A 25,321-nucleotide genomic window follows, 5' to 3' on the forward strand; every position below is an offset into this window, starting at 1 on the left:
TGAAGTAAGAAGTATTAATGTTTTTAAGCTGCAATTCATGAATGGAAGCCCTTTTCACTATTATGCAGGAAATCAGATACAAGACAGACAGAAGAAAATCTTGGGTAAACTTTGGATATCTACAATCCAAAATTTGGGTTCAAAAAAGAAACAAACACCCTCCCTGCCTCCAGCTACCTAATACTAATACATGTAAAACTTAGCAGGCATTGCATTAGCTTGATCCTGCATGTTATCAAAATTTGGTTTGAGAATCCAGAATTTAAGTGCAATTGTGACCAGAATCCCTGAAGTCCCTAATCCACTGAGCATGTTCAGTTAATAGCTAATTTCCTTTGGAAACAATTTATTTTTTAAATCCAGCAAGGAAATTATACCAAAAAGATAATGAGTCACATAGCTACAGTTTTAAAAGGTGGCATAATGGTTTTGCATAGGATTAAAGTGTTTGGGGTTTTTCCACCTTTTCCTACCTCTCTCCTTTTTATCTTTTTTCCAATTCCATATTAAAAAAAAATCTTTACTAGGTGTGGGCAGAGAAACAGGACCAGTTCCACATGGCCATTAGCTGATGGCAGAAGGTGTTTAGGCAGGCAGATGGTTTGGCTAAGACCTGAGTTCTCATCTTTTTGCTTCTTACTGTTACATGTATCAACAAGCCTAGGTATGGTAATAAAAACGTGGTAACCCTGGAACAGACGTAAATGCCACAGCCACGAGACTACAGATGGTTTTTTGTGGTGTTTTTTTTTGTTGTTGTTTTTGTTTGGGTTTTTTTTCACTATCTTTCTAGGAGTAGGACTTTTCCAGGGTTACCTTTTTTTTTGCATAATAGAACAGCTTCCATATCAAGCTTGTAATCAGACCCTTCTGCTAGAGGAAAGACAGGGGTGTGAATCCTCCAAGCAAAAAAGGATACTGTATTTAAAGTCTCCACCTTCACAAGAAAAAGCTGTCATCACTTCAACCTTGCAAAGCCACCACCCTTCTAAATAAAAAACAAAGACAAAACAAAACAAAAAGCTTGGTTTTCTAAAAGAAAGCATGTGTATGTCTACTTTAATGAAAAGTCTTTTGGGCTTTGGATCCCAGGAGGACTGAGGTCACTTCTCTGTTCAGGCTATGGGATTTTTGTTTTTCTCACCTGAGGTTCCTACTCTTGTTCTGTGCTGTACAAGTGTCTGAGATATTTAAATTACATTTATGAAATTCTTGAGATCGGACACCCAAAAAAAGATTTTCCAACACTAATTTTACAGTCTTGTCTAATTCTTTCATTATCTATAGCCTTAGCTGACTTTCAGGGGCCATCACTGGGCATTAAAATCTATGATCTATTGCAGTCCAAAAGAATGAATGCAGGGCATGTTAGAGTTCAGCCTTGTGTTATAGTATCAAAACCTCACAAGGGCCAGAGATTGCATAACCCATGGAAATAGTATCTGGAGATAGTAGCTGAAAAATTTCATTAACTCAACAAATATATTTATATTTTTGTAATTGAAAGAATAATTAGATTGATTTAGCACATCACAGACAATGAACAATATCTATTACATTTCTTTATCTTTTTTTTTTTTTTTTTCTTAAAATACATTAAATCAACCATAGATTGAAAGATTTATTGTAGTATGCCTTTTGATTGCTATGGATTAACATTTGCACAGTATATTTTATATGAATCCATTTGAAAACCTGGAGATTAATGTGGGTGGTGCTTCTTCTTTACCTCTCTGTCTCTCCTTTTTCTCTTTTCCAAGGCATAATCAAGACTGCTTTACCAGACATGAGCAGAGAAAACAGGGAACAGTATCAAGTGGTCATCCAGGCCAAAGACATGGGAGGCCAGATGGGAGGACTATCAGGGACCACCACCGTGAACATCACTCTGACTGATGTCAATGACAACCCGCCCCGTTTTCCCCAGAGTATGAAGCGTCTAATGGTTCTGTTGGTTTCCAGAGAATCTCTCTAAAATCAGCTGTTTTACTGTCACCATCTGGGACCTTTTTTTTTTTTTTTTTTTTTTTTTTTTTTTAGTATAAATTCTGGCCCACTGCTGTGTCTGTTTATGCTGCAGCATTATTAAGGCAAATGCAAATATCTGCCTCAATTTTTTTTAATAACAAAATATTTATTGGCATGATACTTATTATCCATTCTTATTCTGCTTAAAAGAATGTGAGCTGTAACAGTAACTTAGTCTAACTGCAGGGACTTTAAAGCCTTTGGAGTTATTTAATTACTAAATATAAGTTTCAGGTGTTGAAGACACTTTTAGTTCCACATGTTTAGGCAAGCAAATAGGTCAGCAAATTTTCTAATGTACCACCTTGCACAGGCAGGGTTGGTCAGGTGGTATGCTCTGCTGGGAGTCTACGCGTTTGGTTTAGGTAACTGTAATTTGTGTTCAGCTCTTGATGTTGAATGATTTTGATAATCTAGACCAGTATAACACAATTAAGGTGTTGGGTTTTTGTTTTTTGTTTGTTTTGGTTTTTTGTGTTTGTTTTTTTGTTGTGTTTTTGTTTTTTTTTTTTTTTTATAGCTCTGTAGAATAAAAAATAACAAACAGAAAGCTGCGCAATGCAGAAAGCCTCACAGTAGCATACTACATATCCTTTCATACTAGGCCACTGGTTTAAATCCAATCCCATATTCTTACAATCAGTGTCTGATAACTGATAGGCTGCAGATAGAAGAAATTTACAGCCTCAGTTCAAGTGCCTGCTGGAAAAATGTCCACATTATAAAATTAGAATTGCTTGCTGCTGATTAGGGACCTGACTGGCTCTCTTTACAGATTCACCAAGGACTGAACAGAGCTGATTTAGAAAACACTCTCCTGGACTTGAAGAAACTTGAAAGGCACTTCAGTGCCATGGCAATAAATGCCCTCAGAATAGTATAAACAGGTCAACCTAGAACAGGTTTTTTTAAATATTAGAAAACTCTGACAGTGTGGGAGAATGGATTCTTAGAATTACATTTAACTTTTTTTCCTCTATATTCATGATAACAGTTTGCTTTTTAAAAGAAAGGGGAGGGGAAGTACTGCAGTCCTTATAAGAAAATATAATTTGAATTCATACTTGGAGTTTACATGCTGAGAATCACCTTCACATGGCAAACTCATTCAGCAATTTTTAACCAGCTTTCCTGTTTGACTTCAGCAGGGAATACTGCTTAGACATGTATAGCATGAGAAAGCCCAGTATATTTTGGCATATAGGAATTCTTGAACCTAAATTAGAATAGTGTAGCACATTGAAGTGTAAGCTTTGTTGCTGAATTAAATTAAATTAAAAAATAAAGAATGAAGAATTCATAGAACTGCAAAATAAATTGTCAGTCTCTAACTTTGTTCCTTATGTTGCTCTTCTTTCAAGGTTTGCTGAAGTCTGAAGTCTATGGAAGTTCTGATTATTTCAATAATCTTTTGGCTTGGTACTTAATTAGAGATAAATTTATGCAATTTAATGCTTCATACAATATTCTCTGTAACTTTCTACCTTGAACATCACTGAAACACATTGGATGGGTGATAGAAGACATGCTGTAGGATCTATTAAATTGTTTAATTCCAATTTTGTTGATGACCCTTCCCTCTCTTTTACTTTCACCTCAGTAGGGTGGTTTTCAACACTTAATAACCCATCTGGAAAATGTGATTTCTTCTTAAATAGTTCTGAAGAGGGACATACCTTCAAAGAGCTATCTAGCTGAGGAAATCTGCTCCTTCCAAACCTGATTATTTTACATTTTCTCTTATATGAGGCAAGAAGTGGCCCAAAGCAGAGAGTGAAATGCAAATGCAAGCAACAGGAGTTAATATCAATATATGGAAGAACTAAAGATTGATTTCTTAGAGGGACAGAAGAAAGGAAGATGGCAGAGTGCACTGTGAAGTACTGGCTGTTTAGACTTCATTAAGAAGGAACAGATGTTCTGTTTCATTTTGATTCCTGAAAGGAACCATGGGCAGTTAAAAGACACAGGCCTAAACTAAATTTAAGTGGTACCATAATGAAAATCTTAGACATTTTGAACTACATTGTACTCTAAACAAGATTAGCCATCTCACATTCAAAATATTTGTAGCACACACACAGCACCACAAAAATAAGGAATGCTTTCAGATGTAAAAGCACTCAAGGGAGTTATTTATTCTGGAAGAAGTCATAAGTAACATGATTAAATCTGTTCCTACAGTATTTCTGATTCACTTGCCAAAACATTGAATTTGAGCAAGCCTTCACACTTACAGTTTAGCTGCCAGGAATCCCACCTTTCATTCCTTTTCATCCTGGTTAAGGGACTAATATGCATTTTAGTCTGTGTGGATTGCAGCCAGACAGTCTACTACTGAGTTTTCACTTACAACCTTGAATTTGAACAAATACAATTTAGCATCAAGCATTATCTTCCATTTTGTTACACATCCATACAAATATAAGGTATTTGCAGTGACACTCTTCTGTTCTTTGTCTGTACCATTGGGAATGGAAACTCATGCAGCAGTCAGAAGTTTGATATATTCCTTGTACTTAAAAAAAAACCCTTCATGACCCTTTAAAGAAAGCAAAGTACATGTAAATGCAAGAAATAAGCTAGTTGCAAGATACTTAACTGTACTTCACTGCAAGTCAACATAATTTGTACAATTTCTACCTTGTAAGGTATTTTGTCCAATGCTACTATCTCACTCAGTAAATTAATATTAATTTACATGAGAAAAAAAGTTCAAAATAAATATCAGATTCTGGAATGTCACGTGTAAAATGATGAATGTATCACATTTTTTACATTTTCCTATTAGCAAATAACTGAAAGTACTGATTTAAAAGCATTTATGTCTTGCTAGTGGTGAAAGGTCTTCATAGTCTTGTCCTAATTGGTCAAGAAAATAATCTGATTAATACTTTTTCTGCAAGAGTATGCCTTTATAGTTAGATCTTTATTGCAAATGGTGTCAACAAATACATGTAAATTTACTTTTCATACACACAGGCAAGATTAATGTGTAATCAGAATTCTTTCTAGCAAACCCTGATTATAAAAACATTAAATGAAACCAACCATTAAAAGAGCACAAAAAGTATATGGAGAGTAAATTAAAGAAAATCTGAATGTATCTGCATTTCAATTAACTATCGCAATTAACATGAACCTGTATCCAATGCTCTTTATCATGACTCTTTAGTATGTATTACCAATAATGGATGAATGGATTACTTTCACACAGAACATCTACAAATCTTGAATATTATACATCTTTCAAAAGTATAAAATAAAAATATCTCTTTTATTTTAGTCATTTTCTGAAATACACAGTGGTTTCTACAACTCTTGTGTCTTGAGAAAACAAAACAAAATCCCCTACTACTTCTAAATATATCTGGGAACATTTATAGAAAACTGAGAGGGAAAAAAAGATGTATATACTGTTAAATTATCGAGGTTAGAATGGGTGCCTTATTGTCGAGCTTCTCTGTTCGCTATAGCTGAAGAACACACACAAAAAAGTAAAAAAAACATTAACAGCACAATCCTAAATGGTTTTGAAGAATCACTTGAAATTTTTGTGACAGCTTGTCAATCAATTCCAAAACCTGTTCTAAAGTTTAGTGTGATGACTAACATCATTTTCCTTACAGCATTTCAAACTTCAAGTTACTTAAAAGATCCAGGTGAAATTGAAGATGTTTATTATTCAGAAGAATAAAGCTTTTCAGAACAGTAAATGCTTGATTTTTCTCTTCCAGGCACCTACCAGTTCAGCTCTCCTGAGTCTGCCCCACCTGGGACTCCTCTTGGCAGAATTAAAGCCAATGACCCTGATGTGGGTGAAAATGCAGAGATTGAGTATAGCATCTCCAGTGGGGATGGATCAGACATGTTTGATATCGTCACTGACAAGGACACACAAGAAGGGATTATAACTGTCAAAGAGGTTTATTTTTTTCTCCCTCTCTTTTATATGTACTTAGCTGTCCAGGTGTTACAGTTATTTTTCTTTTTCCAGGGAAGGGAACAGTAGATCTCACGAGGGGTCAGGCTGCCAAGGAGTTGTATTAGTTTTGTTCTTCTCTTTCTTCAGCAAATATCTGTTATTTTCAAGTCTTGAGGGAAATTTACTGGCATGTCACTTCACATAAAGCAATATTTCAGTGGCTGCTGTCTGTTCAATATATATACTCTCACACACAGTACTTTCAAATTAGGGCTGTGAAAACCTGGAGGGTTTAGTTCACAGTGGGATTTGTCAGCTGAATGATGCAGTAAGGCTCACAAGGGTTGGAGGCTCATCTTAAGTTTGATGAACTTACATCTCCAAGGCTAAATTGTCCCTCTCTAATCTGTCCAAAATTCAGGTATCTCCAGTACCTAAAATCTGTCTTGGTTTAAGTCCAACCTTGGTGAAACTTAAGTTGTTACACATTATGTTCAAAGAGCAAAGACATTGGCAGATATTTAATTCAAAATACCACCTCTGACATCTATTGGTTAATTTTTAGTGTTCAGACTGTTAAGCTCTGAATGTTATTTTTGGTTCTAACTGAACAAATCAGGAACAATTAATTGATATCTACATACATATATATATATAATATAGATCTCTACACACATATTTGGAAGCATGTAAATTTATGTATGTGCATGCTTGTATATGTGTGCACATATGAATGTATATATAAAGCATATATGGATATGCATAATATCAATGCCACATAGACTGTAAATCAGACTTCATAGTTTTTCTTTTCACTTTGGAACATGGAGGCCAGGGACAGGTCTGGGTTGCTCCTGATGCAAAATAGTCAAGGGTAGGTGGTAATGGGGGAGGAGTAAGGAAAAGGAGACAGGACAGAGAACTTTTAAGAGATGGGATAACTGCTCTTGTTCCTACCAATGAGATGAGACAAATAAGACCTTTAGCAACTCCTACCTGTGGATTGACTCCAACTTCCCTGTTTCTTTCTCTGTTTTTATTTTTCTATAGATTGACCCCCTCCTTGTTATTCAGGAATCTGAACAAGTAGTAGGTAGAGGGATCATAATTACCTTGCTGCTCTGTAATATTCCTTATTTTACTTAAACCAGGAACAAGCCCTAATATATTCCATCTTCTCCAAGATATATTAAATTTTAGAGCTTTTGCTCCTAAAAATGCCTACACTTCTAATTCAGCATTATAAAACTGACTTAGATTTATTGTAAAATGACAAAATTTCTCTATTATTTACTCCCCAGCATCTGGATTTTGAAAACAAGATGTTATACACCTTAAGAGTGGAAGCAACCAACACTCATCCTGATCCTCGTTTTCTCCAGCTGGGGCCATTCAAAGACATGGCTTTGGTCAAAATTTCTGTGGAAGACATAGACGAACCCCCAGTGTTCAGCAGACCCTGGTATTTAATAGACGTAGATGAAGATGCCAAGGAAGGAAGCATTATTGGGCAGGTTGTAGCCCAAGATCCAGATATAACAAAGAATGCAATAAAGTAAGCCAATCCACAATATAAAATGCTTTAGGTGTGGGTAAAGTCTCCTGCACAAAGAGTGATGAGAGTGCAATGTAATAGGGGGCTACTTGAGTAATTAAGCACATAGGGACTACTGAAAAATGTCGAGCAGAGAAATATCTATGGGAGCCTGCATAGGTACGGTATAGTTATATAATTATTGTGTAGTTAACAGTGCAGAGTATGCTTCTGAATGACAGCCTATAGGCACCAGGTTAAAAAAAAAAAAAAAAAAAAAAAAAAAAAAAAAAAAAAAAAAAAAAAAGGAGAGATCAGCATTTAACTGGCATCATGTTCTAGTACTTTCACCAAGCTGTTCATAACATTATGCTTTTATATCATGTTTCCATCGTCAAACTTATGTAAAAATGATGTATTTCAAAAAACTTACTTAAAATGGTGTATTTCAATTCTCCTTGCTGGTTGACAGCAGTCAGCCTTCTGTATCTTCATAATCATCTAGATATTACATTGTCTACCGTTTCCATAGTTTAACTATTTAATGATCACATTATATTAAATAATAAATGATTGTAAGAAAGTCATAGCAATTAGAGGTAAGAGTTCAATGCTGTGATACTGCTGTAATTGTTAAACATCTGCTATTATTATCTGCAGTAACAAACACAGCACTGAAATCTGTGTATTTACCATGCAACAGATTAGGAAACTTGATTTCTTCATTTCTGAACAAGCCCATTATGCCCCGCAGCAGTACAGTTTGAGGTAGGAGGTGTGAGAGGAGGAAGAAAATCAAATATTTTTAAGTAATCTATGTATAAAATCTCAATTTATACATTGTGACTGGTAACTACTAGGTTAATTATAAAAAACAGCAAAACTAATTTTTCCTTGCTGGAAAACAACAAAGCAAAAGCAAGTGTCATAAAATAAGATTTTAAGACCTTTCATCTTAAACAGCAACTAATCCAAAGATTTTTCTGGTGATTTTGATAGTCCTTGTGACATCTCAAAAATATCTTATTATAAACTGAAACTTAATTATATTTGCAATGTGTGTCCTTTGATGACTGAGTTCTTCAAGAAACAATTAATTTGCAAAAATGTTATTTAAGAATGTTCACTTCTAGTTGCTATTCCAGCATTCACTTTATAAGCTAAAATGTAATTTCAAATGTCAATCTAACAAACTGCCCACATAATTTGCTCTTCATCCAACTCAGTAATCTTAAAAAATTGTTTCTCAGTATGTGTAACATGCCGCACTCCTCAGGCAGCTACAGGAAAGCTTTGCTAAACTGTAAAGGAAACATTGTTGATTAACCACAGTTAAAAATAGAAAAATTTTAGAGGTGGCTGTGAGCTAAACTACAAACTGTAACAGGAGATGCTCAGTTCTACTGTACCTTGACAGATATTCTGTGGATCGACACACTGACCTTGACAGAATATTCAACATCTATTCAGGAAATGGATCTTTATTCATCTCAAAGCCACTTGACCGGGAAGAAACTCCCTGGCATAACATTACTGTCATAGCAACTGAAATCAGTAAGTTCCAAGATCATTTATCTCACAAGAACATTAGAACTGAAAATACTAGAATTCTACAGTATCTATGATTTACCTTGTTTCATTGGTTTTGACCTTCTTCGGATATTATCAATAGACAGAGTATCTTTAAATGCTCATCTAAAAATTTAATTTACTACTTTAGGATCATCTTGGTCATTTATAAAAAGTTAATTTGGAATTCTCAGGCTCAACAAAACCACGTACAGTATACATTAGACAAGTTAACTGGTTCCTTGAGAATTCCCAAGAAACAATTTGGTGCAGGGGTGATGCACTTAGGCTTTATCCTAAGCTAAGTATTTGTGAAAATCCTTGGAAAAAAAAGATGGCCATGACAGACAAATAACACATTGTCAGAATGACTACTGTAAGCAGGGGAAGAAATAAGCATCGACTGCTTTAACTTATCTCAGGAAATGGTTTCATTTGAAGCCAGTACTAGAGGAAATTCTTTCCCCTCCATGTCTGAAGCAAACCCTAGCCCTAAGTCTTTCACTTGGATTCTTTACTATTCTGTTGGACCCTTTTAGATCTGAATGTCTCTTGTCTGCCTTTTCTTTCCAGCCAATAGAGTCAGAGGGGAAACAGAGACATTGATTTTAGGGAACAACTTTTCTCCCTCCTTTCATTTTCCCTATAGATTCCCCAGGAGTCTATGTGCTAACAGTCTGGGAATCGGGTAATATGAAGAGATTAATTATATCCCCATAAAGACTGATACCTTTTCCTCATAAATGTTTTTTCATTGTTTAGTCAAATATGGTCTCCATTTTTAATACATGTACTGCAAGATTCATCTCCACTGATAGATTAACCTTGATGGTCAAATTTGTGAACACTAGTTGATGATAGCATCCTTTTTTTTTTGTTTTGATTTGTACATTTTGGAGAGAAAGGACAACTTTAGGTTGGTTGTGGGGGATTTTTTTGTGTTGTTGACTGATGCTGTTTAACTGCTTTTCTGATTTGAACAAGTAAATGCTATTGACAGCTCAACCTCAATAAACAGCTTTTGTAATGTATCATTTACCGAACTAATTTATAGAAGACAATAACTGAGTGATCTGTTTTTAATGCAAATGAATTTAAGTATATTTTATATTTTTAAAAAATATATACTATAGTAGATCAATTTGTTTCAAATATAATCAGGGCTTTTTAGCTTTTATGTGTATGGAATATATGTCAATAGGAAATGAAATAGAATTGCTTTAGTATAATCAAGAAAAACTAACATTTCTTATGTATATTGGGAAAAAAAATGCTAGATATTTTCAGGTCTTTTCATAGATATAGACTGTAAATACTTGTATTGTAATACTAAAAATTTTCTTGTTTCAGATAATCCTAAACAAAGTAGCCAGATACCTGTCTTCATCCGGATTTTAGACATAAATGATCATGCACCAGAATTTGACAAATACTATGAAACATTTGTTTGTGAAAATGCAAAAGCAGGACAGGTAAACAAATACTTATGTCACTGAAGAACTTGTAATGAAAGTATCCTGGAATAAAATCATGAAGACTTCAACATATATTAACTTGAGCAACTGCAAAGCAACTCAGCATCTTTATTCCCTACCTTCTACAGAAACTGACAGCTGGTTCAAAAAAGGAGATAAAAGATGCAGGATTTTACCCTAGTGTAATAATATAGCATATAAATCAAATCATCCTTTAAGGTGTTTTATCATTCCTACTATCAGAAAGTATTTTTCATAACTAGTTACACATAATGCTACAAAACCCTTTATACTGTTTGATAATTGCATTTTTTTCTGGATTTTATTCAAAACCTTAGTTAAAGTAATCACACCTTCAAGTACACAAAGCAGGAAAATCTTTTATTATGCTTCAGTAAAGGAGATATGAAAAATAAACTTTGGCAAAAATAATGGATAATGCAACTGTTTCCATTGTAAGTTAAACTTCAGTTTAGAATTAAGTTGAATTTGGTCAAAGCTCTTGTATATCCCTTTCTAAACTATCTCAGCAATTCTGTAAAAATGTAAAAAGACAATAACAAGATTTCTAGAGAAAATGAAGTGATAACTGGGAACTGAGAAAGGAGAAAGACTAATGGAACTCAGAGACAGGATTTTACAGAAATCTTTTAATATTACTGCCACTACAACCAACATCTATTTATGCCAGACATCTATTTATGCTAATGTCAGACAGTCTTTCAATTTCAAATCCTGTGAAGAAAGATATATGATTTGCTCAAATTATTTACCAAAGAACTGGATTTAATAGCAGATTTTGTACCTTGAGATTGTCTTTCAAGTATGGGCCTAAGGCCATACATGAGCCTTTTCTCTAGATTGATGTATTTCTGAGTGGAAGAAAAAGCTTGATATCATTATTTTTTTTTAGCACAAATCTGAGTGGGTTCCTACTCTAGTGGAGAGAGGCCAGGGTGGAACCTTAAACTCAGTTTAGTTCTGTCCTTGTGTCTCACTAGTTCTATGCTGACATCATACAACCAAGGCTGATTGTCTTCACAGAAAGTATGTGGAAAGGATCTGAATGTAGGATATTTTGTCTGCTCTTAGAGCACAGTAATCATACAACACTCAAAGGCTTTACAGGGCTGGGGTATAGGGATATGCATCAGGAAGCATGCTCATGTTTTCACTTGGTTGCTGCCCAGTGTTGTATTTAACATAGGCATGGGAGTTGCCCTGAAAGCAGCATAGACGTTCCCTGATATGAGCCTAGAATTTCAGGTCCTACAGAACTCTAGACAGAGTAAGAACATGCAATTTACAAGTTGCAATTCAGATGATATTTTATGAATGGTTTAACAGATGGGAAAAAAAAAAATTTAAAAAGAGAGAACAAAAAAGGGTCTAAAATAGGATACAGTGGATTGCTGGGTTTTACATTCAGTTCTACTTATTTTTCATTCATTGCACCTAATACAGAAATTTTGGTAAGTGGATTAGAAAGACAGAGTATACTTTGAATGAAATCACTTGGCTTTGAAGAGGTACTTGACCATTATTTTAATTATTTTTCAAGAACTTACTATTTTTGATGAAGATTATATAAATAGAGGAATACTCATATAAAGGGCAGTGATTAATTAAATTAAAATGATGAAGAAATTATAATACCAGAAAAATGAACAACGAACACCTTTCAAAAGAACTGAGGTTTACGATCAGAACATTGTGTTTTAATCAGTGACATAAACTATCACACAAGCATACAGTTCAAACCTTATAAAATGAGAAAAAATTCCCTGAACTTCTGCTTATTTTACACTCATAGTTTTGTTTTATTTTTATCTAAGCTGTTTTTACACATGGAATACATTCAGATAATTCTAGCCATTAATCTCAAACACTGGCATATGACCTAAATTCTGTCTGTGCAACAAAATCTCTCTGCACAATATGAAATTGAGACAAATAAAGCTTAAAATCACAGTATAATGACTGACAACAAAGTGAGCGATGTACTCTGATTGTATAACACAAAGGTTCTAAATCTTACAAATTAAGATTTCATTGAAATTAATCATGTGCAATTTTATCAACCATCAAGCACAGGTTTTGTCATATATTCGAACCAAGTTCAGTCCAGGCATACTGCTTGTCAGTTTTCTTAAATTTCCATCTAGTCTAGTGTACTTGAGGAAATATTAGTTAATGTATAAAATTTCATTCAACTTTCTGGTAAATTCTGTGTTTTCATAACAACAGAGAAGATAGACACCCATTAGATAGGCATATGGTTTTTCAGACCTCCCTTACATGTAGCATACCAATTTAATCCCAGGGATTATTTTCCCTCTGTGGAAAAATAAAAGAAAAAAAAAAATACTAGAAGGACTGTGCATCAAGTGTAGCTGCAGAAGAATGAGAGATCCAGACTGTTCTATTTGTTAACAACTGGGTTCCTCTAGGCAGGCATCTGAGTTCATATCTGGACATTTACATATAGTTGACTTTAGTATTTCAGAAAACAAGTTACCTTTAGCACATGAGACTACTTTTATTTTGGTGCCTAAAAATAGCACTGACAACAGAGATACAAACGAATATTTTGGGCAAGGATGCTAAATTCCAGATAACCCATATTTTTCATTTTTAGCAGTCACCCTATAGTACAATAAAGATATAGAATCATGTTGTGTTCATTTAGGACTACACCTTATTTTAGAGATCACCTAAAGCAGCTGTCTTATTAGGATCATTATTGGTTCCTAACAGATCACAGCAGTGCTTCTACGCCTAGTGCCCATAGCAGGAGAGTCTGATTGAGAAGAGAAATACATTTAGGGTTTTTTGTTTGTTTGTTTTTTTTTTTTTTTTTTTTTTTTTTTTTTTTTTTTTTTTTTTTTTTTCCAGCTGTTAATCACACTACTCTCTAAATCTCAGGTGCATCAGGAAGCAGTCAGAATAATCAAATATTGCTCTCTGCCGCCAAGTGACATTACTCATTCTCAACATCAGCAGATATTAGAGGCTGCATTGTGCTTTTCAGATAGTCTTAGGAGGGTCAGAGGAAAGAAAATTTTACGGTCTCTCCTCCTCCCTTGCCACTCTTCTGTGGTACGACTGCAGAGAAACATTATCACTCAAGGTGCATAAACAACTATGTTCATTAGTCTGGAATAGATTTGTTAACATGCAGTCCCATTCCACTGGCTAATACACAGGCTAAAGAGGAGTATGACACAGCTTTCCTCTCACACAATTTAGAAATCTCTAATCCTTTGATGGCGCTCTAGAGCCCGAGGGACTGTTGTGGGGAAGGCTCTGGTACAAATTCTCTCATGCCCTTGTCACAGGAATTAATTGGGTCTTTTTAGCTGGATTAGAGGATGAGTCTTCTCCATGGAAACCAGGAAGATTTACTTGAAAAGGAGACTGATTTAACTGAACAATTTGCTAGTAACAATTTAGCTAATTTCAACACCCATCAATAATAATATTTAAGAAAATAACCCAGGTAGCTTTTTTTGCAGTGCTGCTGTGTTCTTTCCTGCCATTCAGTGGTTCTCAGGCATCAAAACAGAGAATTTGTCTCCTCCATCAGAAAGCTGGCAGATTTTTCATTAGCCTCCATACTCCCCCTCCCTTTTCCAGATGGAGCACACAGAGATTACATTTTTCATGTAGCTATTGCTAATTATCAGTCACAAGTTGCTTATACATTGTAGCTGCCTTCTCTAGGTAGACACCTATTGGCTTGATTTAGTGAGATACACGCTAGCAGTCTGTCTCTGTTTTGAAGTAGGAATTGGAGTTCAAGGGAGAATTTTCCGACTTCTGGTAAGCATTCAGTCCTGCTTTAAAACTGACAACGCATTTGTGGAACAGAGCCAGGACTTCAAAACCAAAGTGGTTTGCATTACCAAACATGAAGCTTTGTTAAGCAGTAGTAATTTTAGAATATTTCTTAGGACTTAAGGTATCAACATCAAAGGTCTATCCAAGTTTACACACATATGATGGAGGCTGCTTTCTGCAGCTAGCACCATACATGTATATAGGCTAGATCTGTGCCTGAACATGTGTGATCACTCAAGCTGCAAAATGACAATATGGGCATCCACTGAGAGCTGGATTGATTTTGAAACACTTCTATGTGGAGACACTTGAACTATATTACTATTTCACTCCTGAAGAAATGTGGCCACTTTGAAATCTTCTACAAAATCTTCATCTCACCCACTTACACTGTGCTGTGTTATTAATGAATTCAAGATTAGTTAGTGTTTGGCCCAACCAGATCATACAGGAAGGAAAAGGGGCAACAGAAAGAAAGGACAGAAGAAACACAAAGTTGCTCTTCCCACATTCCCCCACAGCATTTGCACACTACTACTTCCTGCTGATTGTCAAAAGCTCCACCTCTCTCACAATGTTTTTTCATGGTTTATTGCAAAGTGGTGACAGCTTTCCAGATTCCTTTAGAAATATTTGCAACAAAACCCAAGTTTAGTAAGTTTCAAGAATCACAAAGTGTTCCAAGATCCAGTATTTGTTCTGCTCTCTCCTATATGACTTCTAAAAAAAAGTTTCTTACAAAAACAACAGCAAAATGTTCCAAATTTTCGTTTCTCAAATGCTTAGTGATATTTTTTGGCTTATTTCAGAAGCAGCTGAAAGTAGATAAAGGACATTTGATAAATTTCTCTGTTGTACAATACCCAGGTTTCACTAGGAGCATAATATAACAAAAATGAAAGCCCAGATGATTCAAGTGGATTGAAGGCCTACTCCACTGTATATCTATAATCACATACAAGGAACAACAAAATTCAGCAGCTGCTACTGTATCTCTAGTTTAACAGTGTCTGTCTCCACTAGTCTTACTTCTCTGAAATTAGGAGTACAATTTTCATGCTATATGACAATCACATTCTTTTAAATCTTCAGAAAAGCACTGTCTACAACAGCAGACCATCTTTAAATTCCTGTGAAGGTGACATTATTTTTCACTGTCTTATTTATAGTGTATTTTAAAAGGAGAAATTCTGAAAAAGAAAAAACAAAACAAAACAAACAAAAAAACATGATAGCAAACACAGACATGCTGCTGTTTTGAAAAGAAGCAGCAACAGATTACATTGCGGACATTCTATTTGTCTCAAATTTTGTTTTGTTAGTAGAAGTTTTAACCTGAAAATATATTGCATCTGTCCACTCATAGATCTCATCTTGTTCAGCTTTCTTCAATGAACCTTGCAAGAACCTATCTGAAGTATGTTGCTGCATTTTTAAAGTGTGTAGCCTGGATCCAATGTGCAACTATGTTTTATTCGCATGACATGACAAGCCAGCACAGGCTGAAAAGCTAATCTAAGAAGTGGCTGGATGGTGCTGACCTCTATACAGTTAAAGATGCTCTACTAGTTTAATGTTTGCTTTAATGGTTCTTATATTCCTTTTAGAGGCAGTCCCAAGACTAAGCCCAGGACCCAAGTTTCCTACTTGTGCAGCTCTCAGTGTCCACAAGTGCAGCCTCAGGAACAGTAAGGGCATGCTCTGAAGTGCACAGGGACCCTAGTTAATTCATAATGCCCCCACCTAGCTTTTACTCACTTTCTGTCTTTAAAACAGGTTGAAGAAAATGGGAGAGCAGTTTATGTCTAGGAATATACCAGATGCAAGTAAGGAATCTGTGACTAGACAGTCTATTAATCCCCAATCACTTTTTCAGAGATGAGTATGAACAGCTCTAAAGTAGACTGAATGTAAACAATAATCCCAGTTTCGACCGTGGTTTAAGTCATAGCCTTAAAACCACAGTATTCAGGAAAAACAAACAAACAAACAAAAAACAACCCAACGCAAACCAAACCAAAAACAAACTAAAAAAAACCCCAACAACAAAACAAAAAAACCCCAGCAACAACAACAACAAAAAATTAAAAAAACCCCAACAACAAAACAAGCACAAAACAGTATTATAATTAAAACATTTCCACATTTGAAAAAAATATGCCAATAGGAAATAGGTCCAAACACTTTAAAAAAATCTCTGGTTTCATCATGAAAGAAACTCTACAGGAAATATTTCCAGTGGGAATAATTCTTCTTTCACAACTCTTACATCTTACGCTGTCAAGCTGCTATAACCACTTTGCCCTGAGTGTAGCAGAGTAAACTTTATGTCAATGCTTGTTTACATTTTCAGTATCCTCAAAGACATCTGTTCCCTAAAAACTTGAATTTACCCAATAAGTTCCACTTAAGAGTATGAGACTGTTTCCTTAAACACACAGAGGTACACATGAACATGCACACGCAACCTTCAAAATAATGGCTATAATGTTGTGTTTTACAAATTGTGCTCATTCTCATGGGAAACTATGGAAGAAAGAAAAAAATGGGTGTGTTTTTATCTTCTTTAAGAGTGATATGTTTGAAATGTATTTGAGTAAAAGTAATTGTCTTAAAATAACTCTTCCTTCATAAATCTCACAGGATCAGAGATCTTTCTCTGAACTCCTGGTGAAAAATGATCATAATTCAATGTCCATAACTCCTTCAACATGGAAGAACAGATTTTCTACATGAAATTACAAAATGTACATGAAACTGTACTAAACTTTTTCATATAACTCTAATACTTAAAGTAAATATAGCCACATATCTTTCATTTCTGTAGTGATTATCATTAATATAATTCTCTTATTTACAGCTGTATAACTAAAAAAAAAAAAAAATAAATCCTTAATTAGATAACATTTCTGATTTTCTTTCACCTATTAATCATTTGGACAAAATCACCTTCAATCATCCTTTCTCATTTTTCTTTTATTCTCTCATCTTTCCTGGTGGAAGAACAGCTGGTTCTCAATTCATGAAGCCATTAGTTAGAGCAGGTAATAAGTTCAGGGTTTTTTTCCTACTTCATCCTTACTCTCAACAATAAGTTTTCAATGTAATTAAGTTCTTCGATGTCTGGCGCAATTGTCCTCCTCCATGTGATTTGGACATGAAGGGAATCAAATCCAGATCCTACAAACATCCCACTCATTACATGTCAAAAATCCCCAAGATACTCAACTGAAATTTCTGGTAGGTAGTATATGAGGACATATGAGGAAATTTTCTCCCTGAGGTTTTTAGCAAGTAATTGCACAAATATCATTACTTATTCTAATTATATCTCTTTTTTTTTTTTTTTTTTATGGCACTTTTACACTTTTTCTGTCGTTTAAAACTTCTAAAACTGTGAGAAGAAAAATTCATCATTGAAGTGTATATGGTATTTTAGTCCTAACAGAAAGAAATCTTTTTTTGGTAGCAATATTACATTTTTGCATTAAACAATGGAAAACTAAAATTGAGCACCACCCTGGTCTTCCTTTCTGTATTGCCATTGTCAGAAGCATATTACGTCAAAGAGAAAAGCAATGGGACACTTGGAAAATGTTGGCATAATTTCTCAAATGAGACTCAGCAACATATTGAACAGGCTACTTTGCCATAAACAGGAATTTTGCTAATTTTGGGAAATAGCTAAAAGTTTTTTTTTTTTTCTTTAATAAATCTAAATAGAAATTATTATCAAATGATTTAAAAATAAAGAGATCTTTTTATGTAGTTATTATTCTAATCACACTTAGAAAAATTGCATAATCCTGCCTTCAGCATAGTCACGTCTTCTTGTATAAGGCTGATGTTCACAAATTACCTTTCAAGTTCCTCAATATGCCTCAAAAATAAAAATAAAATTATAAAGAAAAATAAATCTTGTGGTTGTTTTAGAAGGAGCTGCTAGGAAGTGAATGAGCCAAATTCAGATCTCTCTACTGGTTTGGGGTTTTTTGTTGTTTGTTGTTTGTTGTGGGTTTTTTTGTTTTGGTTTGTTTTTTGTTTTTGTTTTTTTTTTTTTTTTAATAACAATATTATTAGTTGTAATAAATGTATCACAAAATTAACTAGAAAAAAAGGTCCAAAAACTCATTGTGACATACAGCACTAGCAACAGCAGTTTTCAGAATGTTGCAGTGAGAAAAACATTTTAGTATTTTTGGTAGCCCTATAATTATGTTTGTCTAATACAGTGTTCTATCCTGAGAGACGCTAAATACCCTCCAAAATTTAACTGTATCCCTCAAGTCCCAATCAAGTTGATGTTCCGAGAAAGTACATAAGAATAAGGCATTCCTTACTTAATTGCTCCAAAACTTTAAAATTCTATCAGTGTTGCTTGTCAATTACTGTATTTCTTGAAGCGGTCATGATGTACTTTCCCTGGAAAGAATAGAAAAACAAGCCATGAAGTGTCTTTGATAACAAGTGACTGTGATGTCTGTGGGATTTCAAGACACCTTACACACTGGAAACACTTGAAAACCAAATGACAGGCATTTGTTCCCTCATGGCTTTGAAAGAAACAAGACTGACTACTGAGCACTTTTTGCTTTTAAGTTTAGGTGCCATAGAAACTCACCTGTACTAAGTTGCAGCATCCTCGGTTGAAGCTTACTCCCATTCTAATGCCACCAAGCTTTGTCATCTTGTGATTGAACTCAAACAGGTCCTTGCAAGCCAAGATGGAGTATGGATCACTCTCCAGTGCGATACCCACTAGGGAGTGCAAAGAACACAGTAGTCATTCATACGGCTCACTGGAGTCACTACGACTCATGAAATGTGGCATGGTGTTAACTGTTGCAAGCCTTTTCACAAACCACAGCAATTCCCAGGTAGCTTTTCCTTCCTCATTCCAGCAGCTGTTTTGCTTAGCCTTTATCTATCTGTCTAACAGCAGATAGGAAAAGACTCAGATTGCTTGTGTTTATGTGTCTATATATACGTCAGTACACATATTTGCACATGTTTTGATGCAACAGGAAAGCCAGAAGAACTGCTGAAGCCTCTCTTGTTTAGTCTACTCTACTCTGACCCTGTGCTGGCACTATTATCATTCCTTCCCAGCTGAGCTTGAATGACCTTGTTAGGGCAGCTATAAAGCTCCACAGCCAGAGGTTTCAATTTAGGAGGGAGTAAAGCATCTCTTTTTATTACCTCAGGAGAACTGAGCCAGTGCAGTACTCTAATTTATCGCCAGGAGCAGATGAGGTGGATTGGGAATTAGACGCACTTAACAACTGGTTTACACACTACTCTGTGTCATTCCTACATGAGGCCACAGGTTTATGGCTTATTCAGAAGGGCAATTGTTTCTGTATCACTGCAAGATATAGAATACAAAGCAAAGCACACGGCTGTCTCGCAGTGAGGAACTCCTCTTTTTCATCATCCATTATGTGTTTAAACAATAAAACAACAATTTGCTTACTGTAAGCTTTCCTGTGGTTATGTGAGGAATGTTTGGCTTAGAACATCAGTTTGTGCCTTCAGATAGAGATTCATTGGATTTTTACTGGACATGAAAGTCAGACACCTTATTTTAAACACAAGATTTCTAAAATAGCATGAAATACTGTTTTCTTTATAGCTGATACAGACTGTGAGTGCTGTTGACAAAGACGACCCTCCTCGAGGACACAAATTTTTCTTTGAGTTGGTGCCAGAATTTGCTGTTCATCCAAACTTCTCCATTGTAGACAACAAAGGTAATTACTGACCAGTGCTATCCCCTTCCCTGCCTCTCAGCCCCATTACCACATAAAACTTCACTCAGCAACATGTATTTATTCTGCTTTTCCATTCTAGATAACACAGCGGGAATTATGACTAGAAGAAATGGATACAGCCGTAGTAAGATGAGTACCTATCTCCTGCCAATCATGATATTTGACAATGACTACCCGATCCAGAGCAGCACTGGCACACTGACCATTCGAGTGTGTGCCTGCGACAGCCGGGGGAACATGCAGTCCTGCAGCGCTGAGGCCTTGCTCCTCCCTGCTGGGCTCAGCACCGGAGCACTCGTTGCCATTCTCCTCTGCATCATTATCCTGCTAGGTAAGAACCTGTGATGAGACATTTAATTGACTAGGCAAAGGTCTGGTCAATTCTAGACCCCTGATATTCTTCAACCCTTTATTCACATGACCCTGCAGAACAGTATTTCATACCTGAAGTGTTGTGGCTTTTTGCTGGGTTTGGGGTGTTTTTTTTTCAATCAGCTGTTTTCTAAGATGGAAGAGGAGCTGGGAGAGTGGGAAAAGGAGATACTATGGGCTGTTTGTCATCATTACTATTCAGAAGAGTGTGCATAAAGAATGAGGTGATCAATATAATTGAGATTAAATACATTTTAAAGTCTAGGTAAAGTTTTAGATGATGCTTGCTCATTTGATCTTCATTTAGATCTAGGACCTTAAAATCATATTCCTGAAGGTGATTGATAAGTTTCTCAGTGATTAAAAAATTATCAGTTACACTATTTAATCATGAATGATTTGTAATTTTTATACTCAGGAAATATTTAGCTCAAAAGCATAGAAGAAAACTGTTCAATTGCTTGCGAGTGGTAGTGAGAGCAGCTGATTAAATAAAGTGTGAGTGCAGAAGTTAGACAGGTGGTTGGAGAGCAGAAGCATTAGAAAGATGAAGTGACAAATTAAGAGACGAGAATAAATGCTAGCTCATAACCCAGTGGAAAAAATCTTGAAATTGCAGCTTGCATGTTTTGCTTACCAGAGAAGTGTCTCCTTAAAAGTGCCATCATCTCTACTTTCCAGTCAAACTCTGTGGAAAACCTCCTTCCCTTTCCACCTGTCCTGGCCAACACAACTTGCCAAGGGAGCAGTGATAAATTTATGGATGTCAGTTTACACAATTCTAAGGAGACTACTTCTTTTCTTCTTTTTTTTTTTTTTTTTTTTTTTTTTTTTCAGACTGGATTCAAGCTACCTCCAGTAAATATTCAAAGAACCACAGATTATTAGGAGCAGGACAATATGTAGGAACTATATCTGTACTGTTGGGCATAGGGAAGGAAGGGCACTTGAACTCTGACAAACTGTCCATACTGCTTAGGTTCAATCTTTGCTGGCCTGGTTTCAGCATGAGCCAGCTTGGATTCCCCAGGGCACTACCCAGGCATAGTCTGAGCAGCAGAAATTGCAGGCCACCACTTCCAACAGACAACTACAGTTCAAACTTTGACAGGTCTCACTCTCCACCTTTCATAGTTCTTAAAACCATGTCAGCAAGTTCTGGGTCTTCAAAGCCATCCTTCCTGCCCCAACACAGGGCATGAAATGTGTACCATGAAACACATACACTTGCTGGCTCACTATGAAAACATCATTCTGACTAGCTGCAATGCTTTAGTACAGAAAAACTGAACTAAAACCGAACATAAAACTGTGACTTTAAGACAATAATGATAGCACATGAGGCTCAGAATAAGCTCAGATACCAGTGCTGTGCAAAACAACTATGACTACTCTGTGTCTCTTGGCCCCAGTGTCAGAGACCCTGCTCTATTTAGCGCTACAGACATAGCTAAAGCCACAGTAGCATAAGGCTGAAGAGAAGATAAACACAATTGTTAGAACAGAAGACAACTGTCTAGGTTGGAAAAGACCTTGAAAATCATCCAGTCCAACAATGAACCTAACACTGACAGTCCCCAACTACACCAGATCCCTCAACGCTATGTCAACCCAACTCTTGAACACCTCCAGGGATGGGGACGCCACCACCTCCCTGGGCAGCCCATTCCAATGCCCAACAACCCGTTCTGTAAAGAAATGCTTCCTAATATCTAGTCTAAGCCTTCCCTGGTGCAACTTGAGGCCATTACCTCTTGTCCTATTGCTTGTAACTTGGTTAAAGAGGCTCATCCCCAGCTCTCTGCAACCTCCTTTCAGGTAGCTGTAGAGGGCGATGAGGTCTCCCCTAAGCCTCCTCTTCTCCAGACTAAACACCCCCAGTTCCCTCAGCCGCTCCCCATACGACCTGTGCTCCAGACCCTGCACCAGCTCCGTTGCCTTTCTCTGGACACGCTCGAGTCATTCAATGTCCTTTTTGTAGTGAGGGACCCAAAACTAAACACAGGAATCGAGGGGCGGCCTCACCAGTGCCGAGTACAGGGGTCAGATCCCTTCCCTGTCCCTGCTGGCCACGCTATTGCTGACACAAGCCAGGATGCCATTGGCCTTCTTGGCCCCCTGGGCACACTGCTGGCTCCTGTTCAGCCGGCTGTCAATAATCACCCCCAGGCCCCTCTCTGACTGGCAGCTCTCCAGCCACTCCTCCCCAAGCCTGTAGCGCTGCTGGGGGTTGTTGTGTCCAAAGCACAGCACCCAGCATTAGGCTACAGTTGGTGTGATTCTTAGCACCTTATATATTTGTTCAACAAGATGTAGTGTGCTAGGATAGTAGAATGGTGTCATCATGCCCAAAATAGGAGAGACATATTAAGTACCTGGATGTGAAAGACACTTCTTCATAATAACCTTCTACTTCTTGTACATGAAGTTCTTAAACTTTCTTAAGTGGGCTATTACTTGTCTAGCATTATGAAAACTTGAAAAGAATGGATCCTGTACAAATACAAAAATCACAAACAGAACAGAACAGCCTTTACTTTCACAACATAGTACCATGGCATGTGGAAGATATTGGTTCCCCTCTTCCTACTTGCATTATATCTGATCTTCCCTTTTGTTCACCAGTATTCAAGTCATTCAGAGTAAAAACTTTGTTCCTAAGACTCAACAAAAGTGCTCAGCACAGCTGTAATGTGCAGTTCAGCAACCACTGTTATGCCTTATTGACAGATGATCTCGCTGACTCCCCTATTTACTCCAGCTACTGGAGCAAGGGTCGGATTTTTAAATGCACTTAAGCATTGAACTCTTACTGAAATCAATAGCATTTAGACACCAGAATGTATTTACAAATGTAACTTCAAGTATTTCATCTCCCTCTGCAGAGGTTCATTTTTGTGTCAAGCCTTATCTCTCCAAAGAGAAGAGTTATTCAACTAACATTAAACTAGGGGGATCATGTTTTTAAAAAGAAACATTTAGTAACAAAGATTAGATTTCAATTCTTGCAGTCATTGAAGCCAAAAATAGTTTTGTCAATAATATTGATAGCTGAAGGTCTTAGGTTTTTATTTTCAGAAGGACCTATAGCTCCCAATTTGAAAAGTGAATTAGGCACTTAGGAATACCTAAATCACTAGCTTTCAGGAGTGTGAATTATTTTTGCTAGGGAGATTCAACTGTGTTTGATGAAATCAACCTTTGTGACTGCCAGGAAGGTGGTACTTCACAAAACTAAAATCAAAGTCAAACCCTGGTAGGATGATATATTTTACATTGTCTGCTTTTCAACTTCAGCTTAATTCTATATCTATTTCAAATATATAATATTTTAATCATTTCTCCCATAAATTAAACAAAAAAAACTAACAAAAAACATAAGGTTTTGAGTGCTATAAAATCATTATAATTTTTCTTTATTAACTTCAAATTGGAGATAGCTTTTATCACTAGTTTTCTACCAAAAATCCCATCCCAGCCTTAAAACATTTCCAATCCAACAGGTAATGCAAAATGATTATTTATTTAATTTCTAACTACACATTTCTTCATTCATCTTGTGTTTCCTTCCAGTATTAGTTGTCTTGTTTACGGCTCTGAAGAGGCAGAGGAAGAAAGAGCCCTTGATAATCTCAAAGGATGATGTTCGGGATAACATTGTGACCTACAATGATGAAGGAGGTGGGGAAGAAGACACCCAGGCTTTTGACATTGGCACACTGAGAAATCCAGAAGCAAGGGAGGAAAGTAAGATGAGAAGAGATGTTATCCCAGAAACTATATTTCAGATAAGAAGGACTGCACCTCTTTGGGAAAACATTGATGTCCAAGATTTTATTCATAGAAGGTTAAAGGAAAATGATTTAGACCCAGCTGCCCCTCCTTATGATTCATTAGCAACATATGCCTATGAAGGAAATGATTCCATAGCAAATTCACTCAGCTCCCTCGAATCACTCACCACGGAGGGCAACCAAGACTACGATTACCTCAGTGACTGGGGACCTCGATTTAAAAAACTAGCAGATATGTATGGTGGAGAAGACAGTGATCGAGACTGAGAAAGTAATCTGTGACCTGGTCAGTGTTAGTGGAATTCATGTCTATGTTACTAGATAAAGTGGCCTACTCTCTCTTACTTGGGAATAAAAAATTTACAAAAAATAGGTGTTGTCTTAGTAAGGGTTTGCTTAATCAATAAGTCAACGTGAATGAATATGAATGATTTAGTTTTTAAGAAGTCTATAATTCACCTTCTCTGCCTAGAAACCTCTGATGAAAGGTTTTTTATTGACAATGAAAATACAATAAAAGGCTTTTTGTGCCTTTAATGTTGAGATGGAAACTTATTTTTTTTTTAATTGCTTTGCATTACCTTTCCTACTAGATGGGACAGTGTGCACCTGCATTGTAACATAAACTTAAAAATATACTTTAATGAAGATTAATATTACTGCCATATTTATTGAGTTAAAGAATGTCTGTGTGTTGATTCATCATGATATTTTTATATATGTATATTTATATTTTTGTATTTTTATTAAATAAATTAGTATTTATAAAAACACTACTTACTCAAGTACTTTGTTAATAGTAAGGAACTGTCCAAACTTTCTGAACAAAGGAAACTGCATATTGTGCAATATTTAATTTCTGAATGCATCTTCTTATGTTGGATTAGTGGTTGAAATGTACTGTGCAAGAACAATATGGAGAGAGTGCTCTGTAATGGGAACATAGTGTAGAAAAAAGAAAAAATTATTTTGAAAAAATTATTATAAATAAATGTAGTCTGACTTGCAATGTG

General features: G+C 35.9%; 1 protein-coding gene across 1 annotated transcript in view; it reads left to right on the top strand.

Moving 5' to 3' along the window:
- The window catches only part of CDH9 (cadherin 9), a 108,641-nt gene extending 83,649 nt beyond the window's left edge, over positions 1-24,992 (top strand). The window contains exons 5-12 of the mRNA XM_026843317.1: positions 1,761-1,928; positions 5,766-5,953; positions 7,255-7,508; positions 8,905-9,041; positions 10,407-10,528; positions 20,004-20,121; positions 20,222-20,473; positions 24,088-24,992. Of these exons, the coding sequence (XP_026699118.1) occupies positions 1,761-1,928; positions 5,766-5,953; positions 7,255-7,508; positions 8,905-9,041; positions 10,407-10,528; positions 20,004-20,121; positions 20,222-20,473; positions 24,088-24,575 (1,727 nt within the window). The 3' untranslated portion in view covers positions 24,576-24,992. The remainder of the gene's footprint in view (positions 1-1,760; positions 1,929-5,765; positions 5,954-7,254; positions 7,509-8,904; positions 9,042-10,406; positions 10,529-20,003; positions 20,122-20,221; positions 20,474-24,087) is intronic.
- Positions 24,993-25,321: the final 329 nt, after the last annotated feature.

This window comes from Athene cunicularia (genome assembly GCF_003259725.1).
Source record: "Athene cunicularia isolate RWA chromosome 2 unlocalized genomic scaffold, athCun1 chr2_part1, whole genome shotgun sequence".
Lineage (NCBI taxonomy): Eukaryota > Metazoa > Chordata > Aves > Strigiformes > Strigidae > Athene > Athene cunicularia.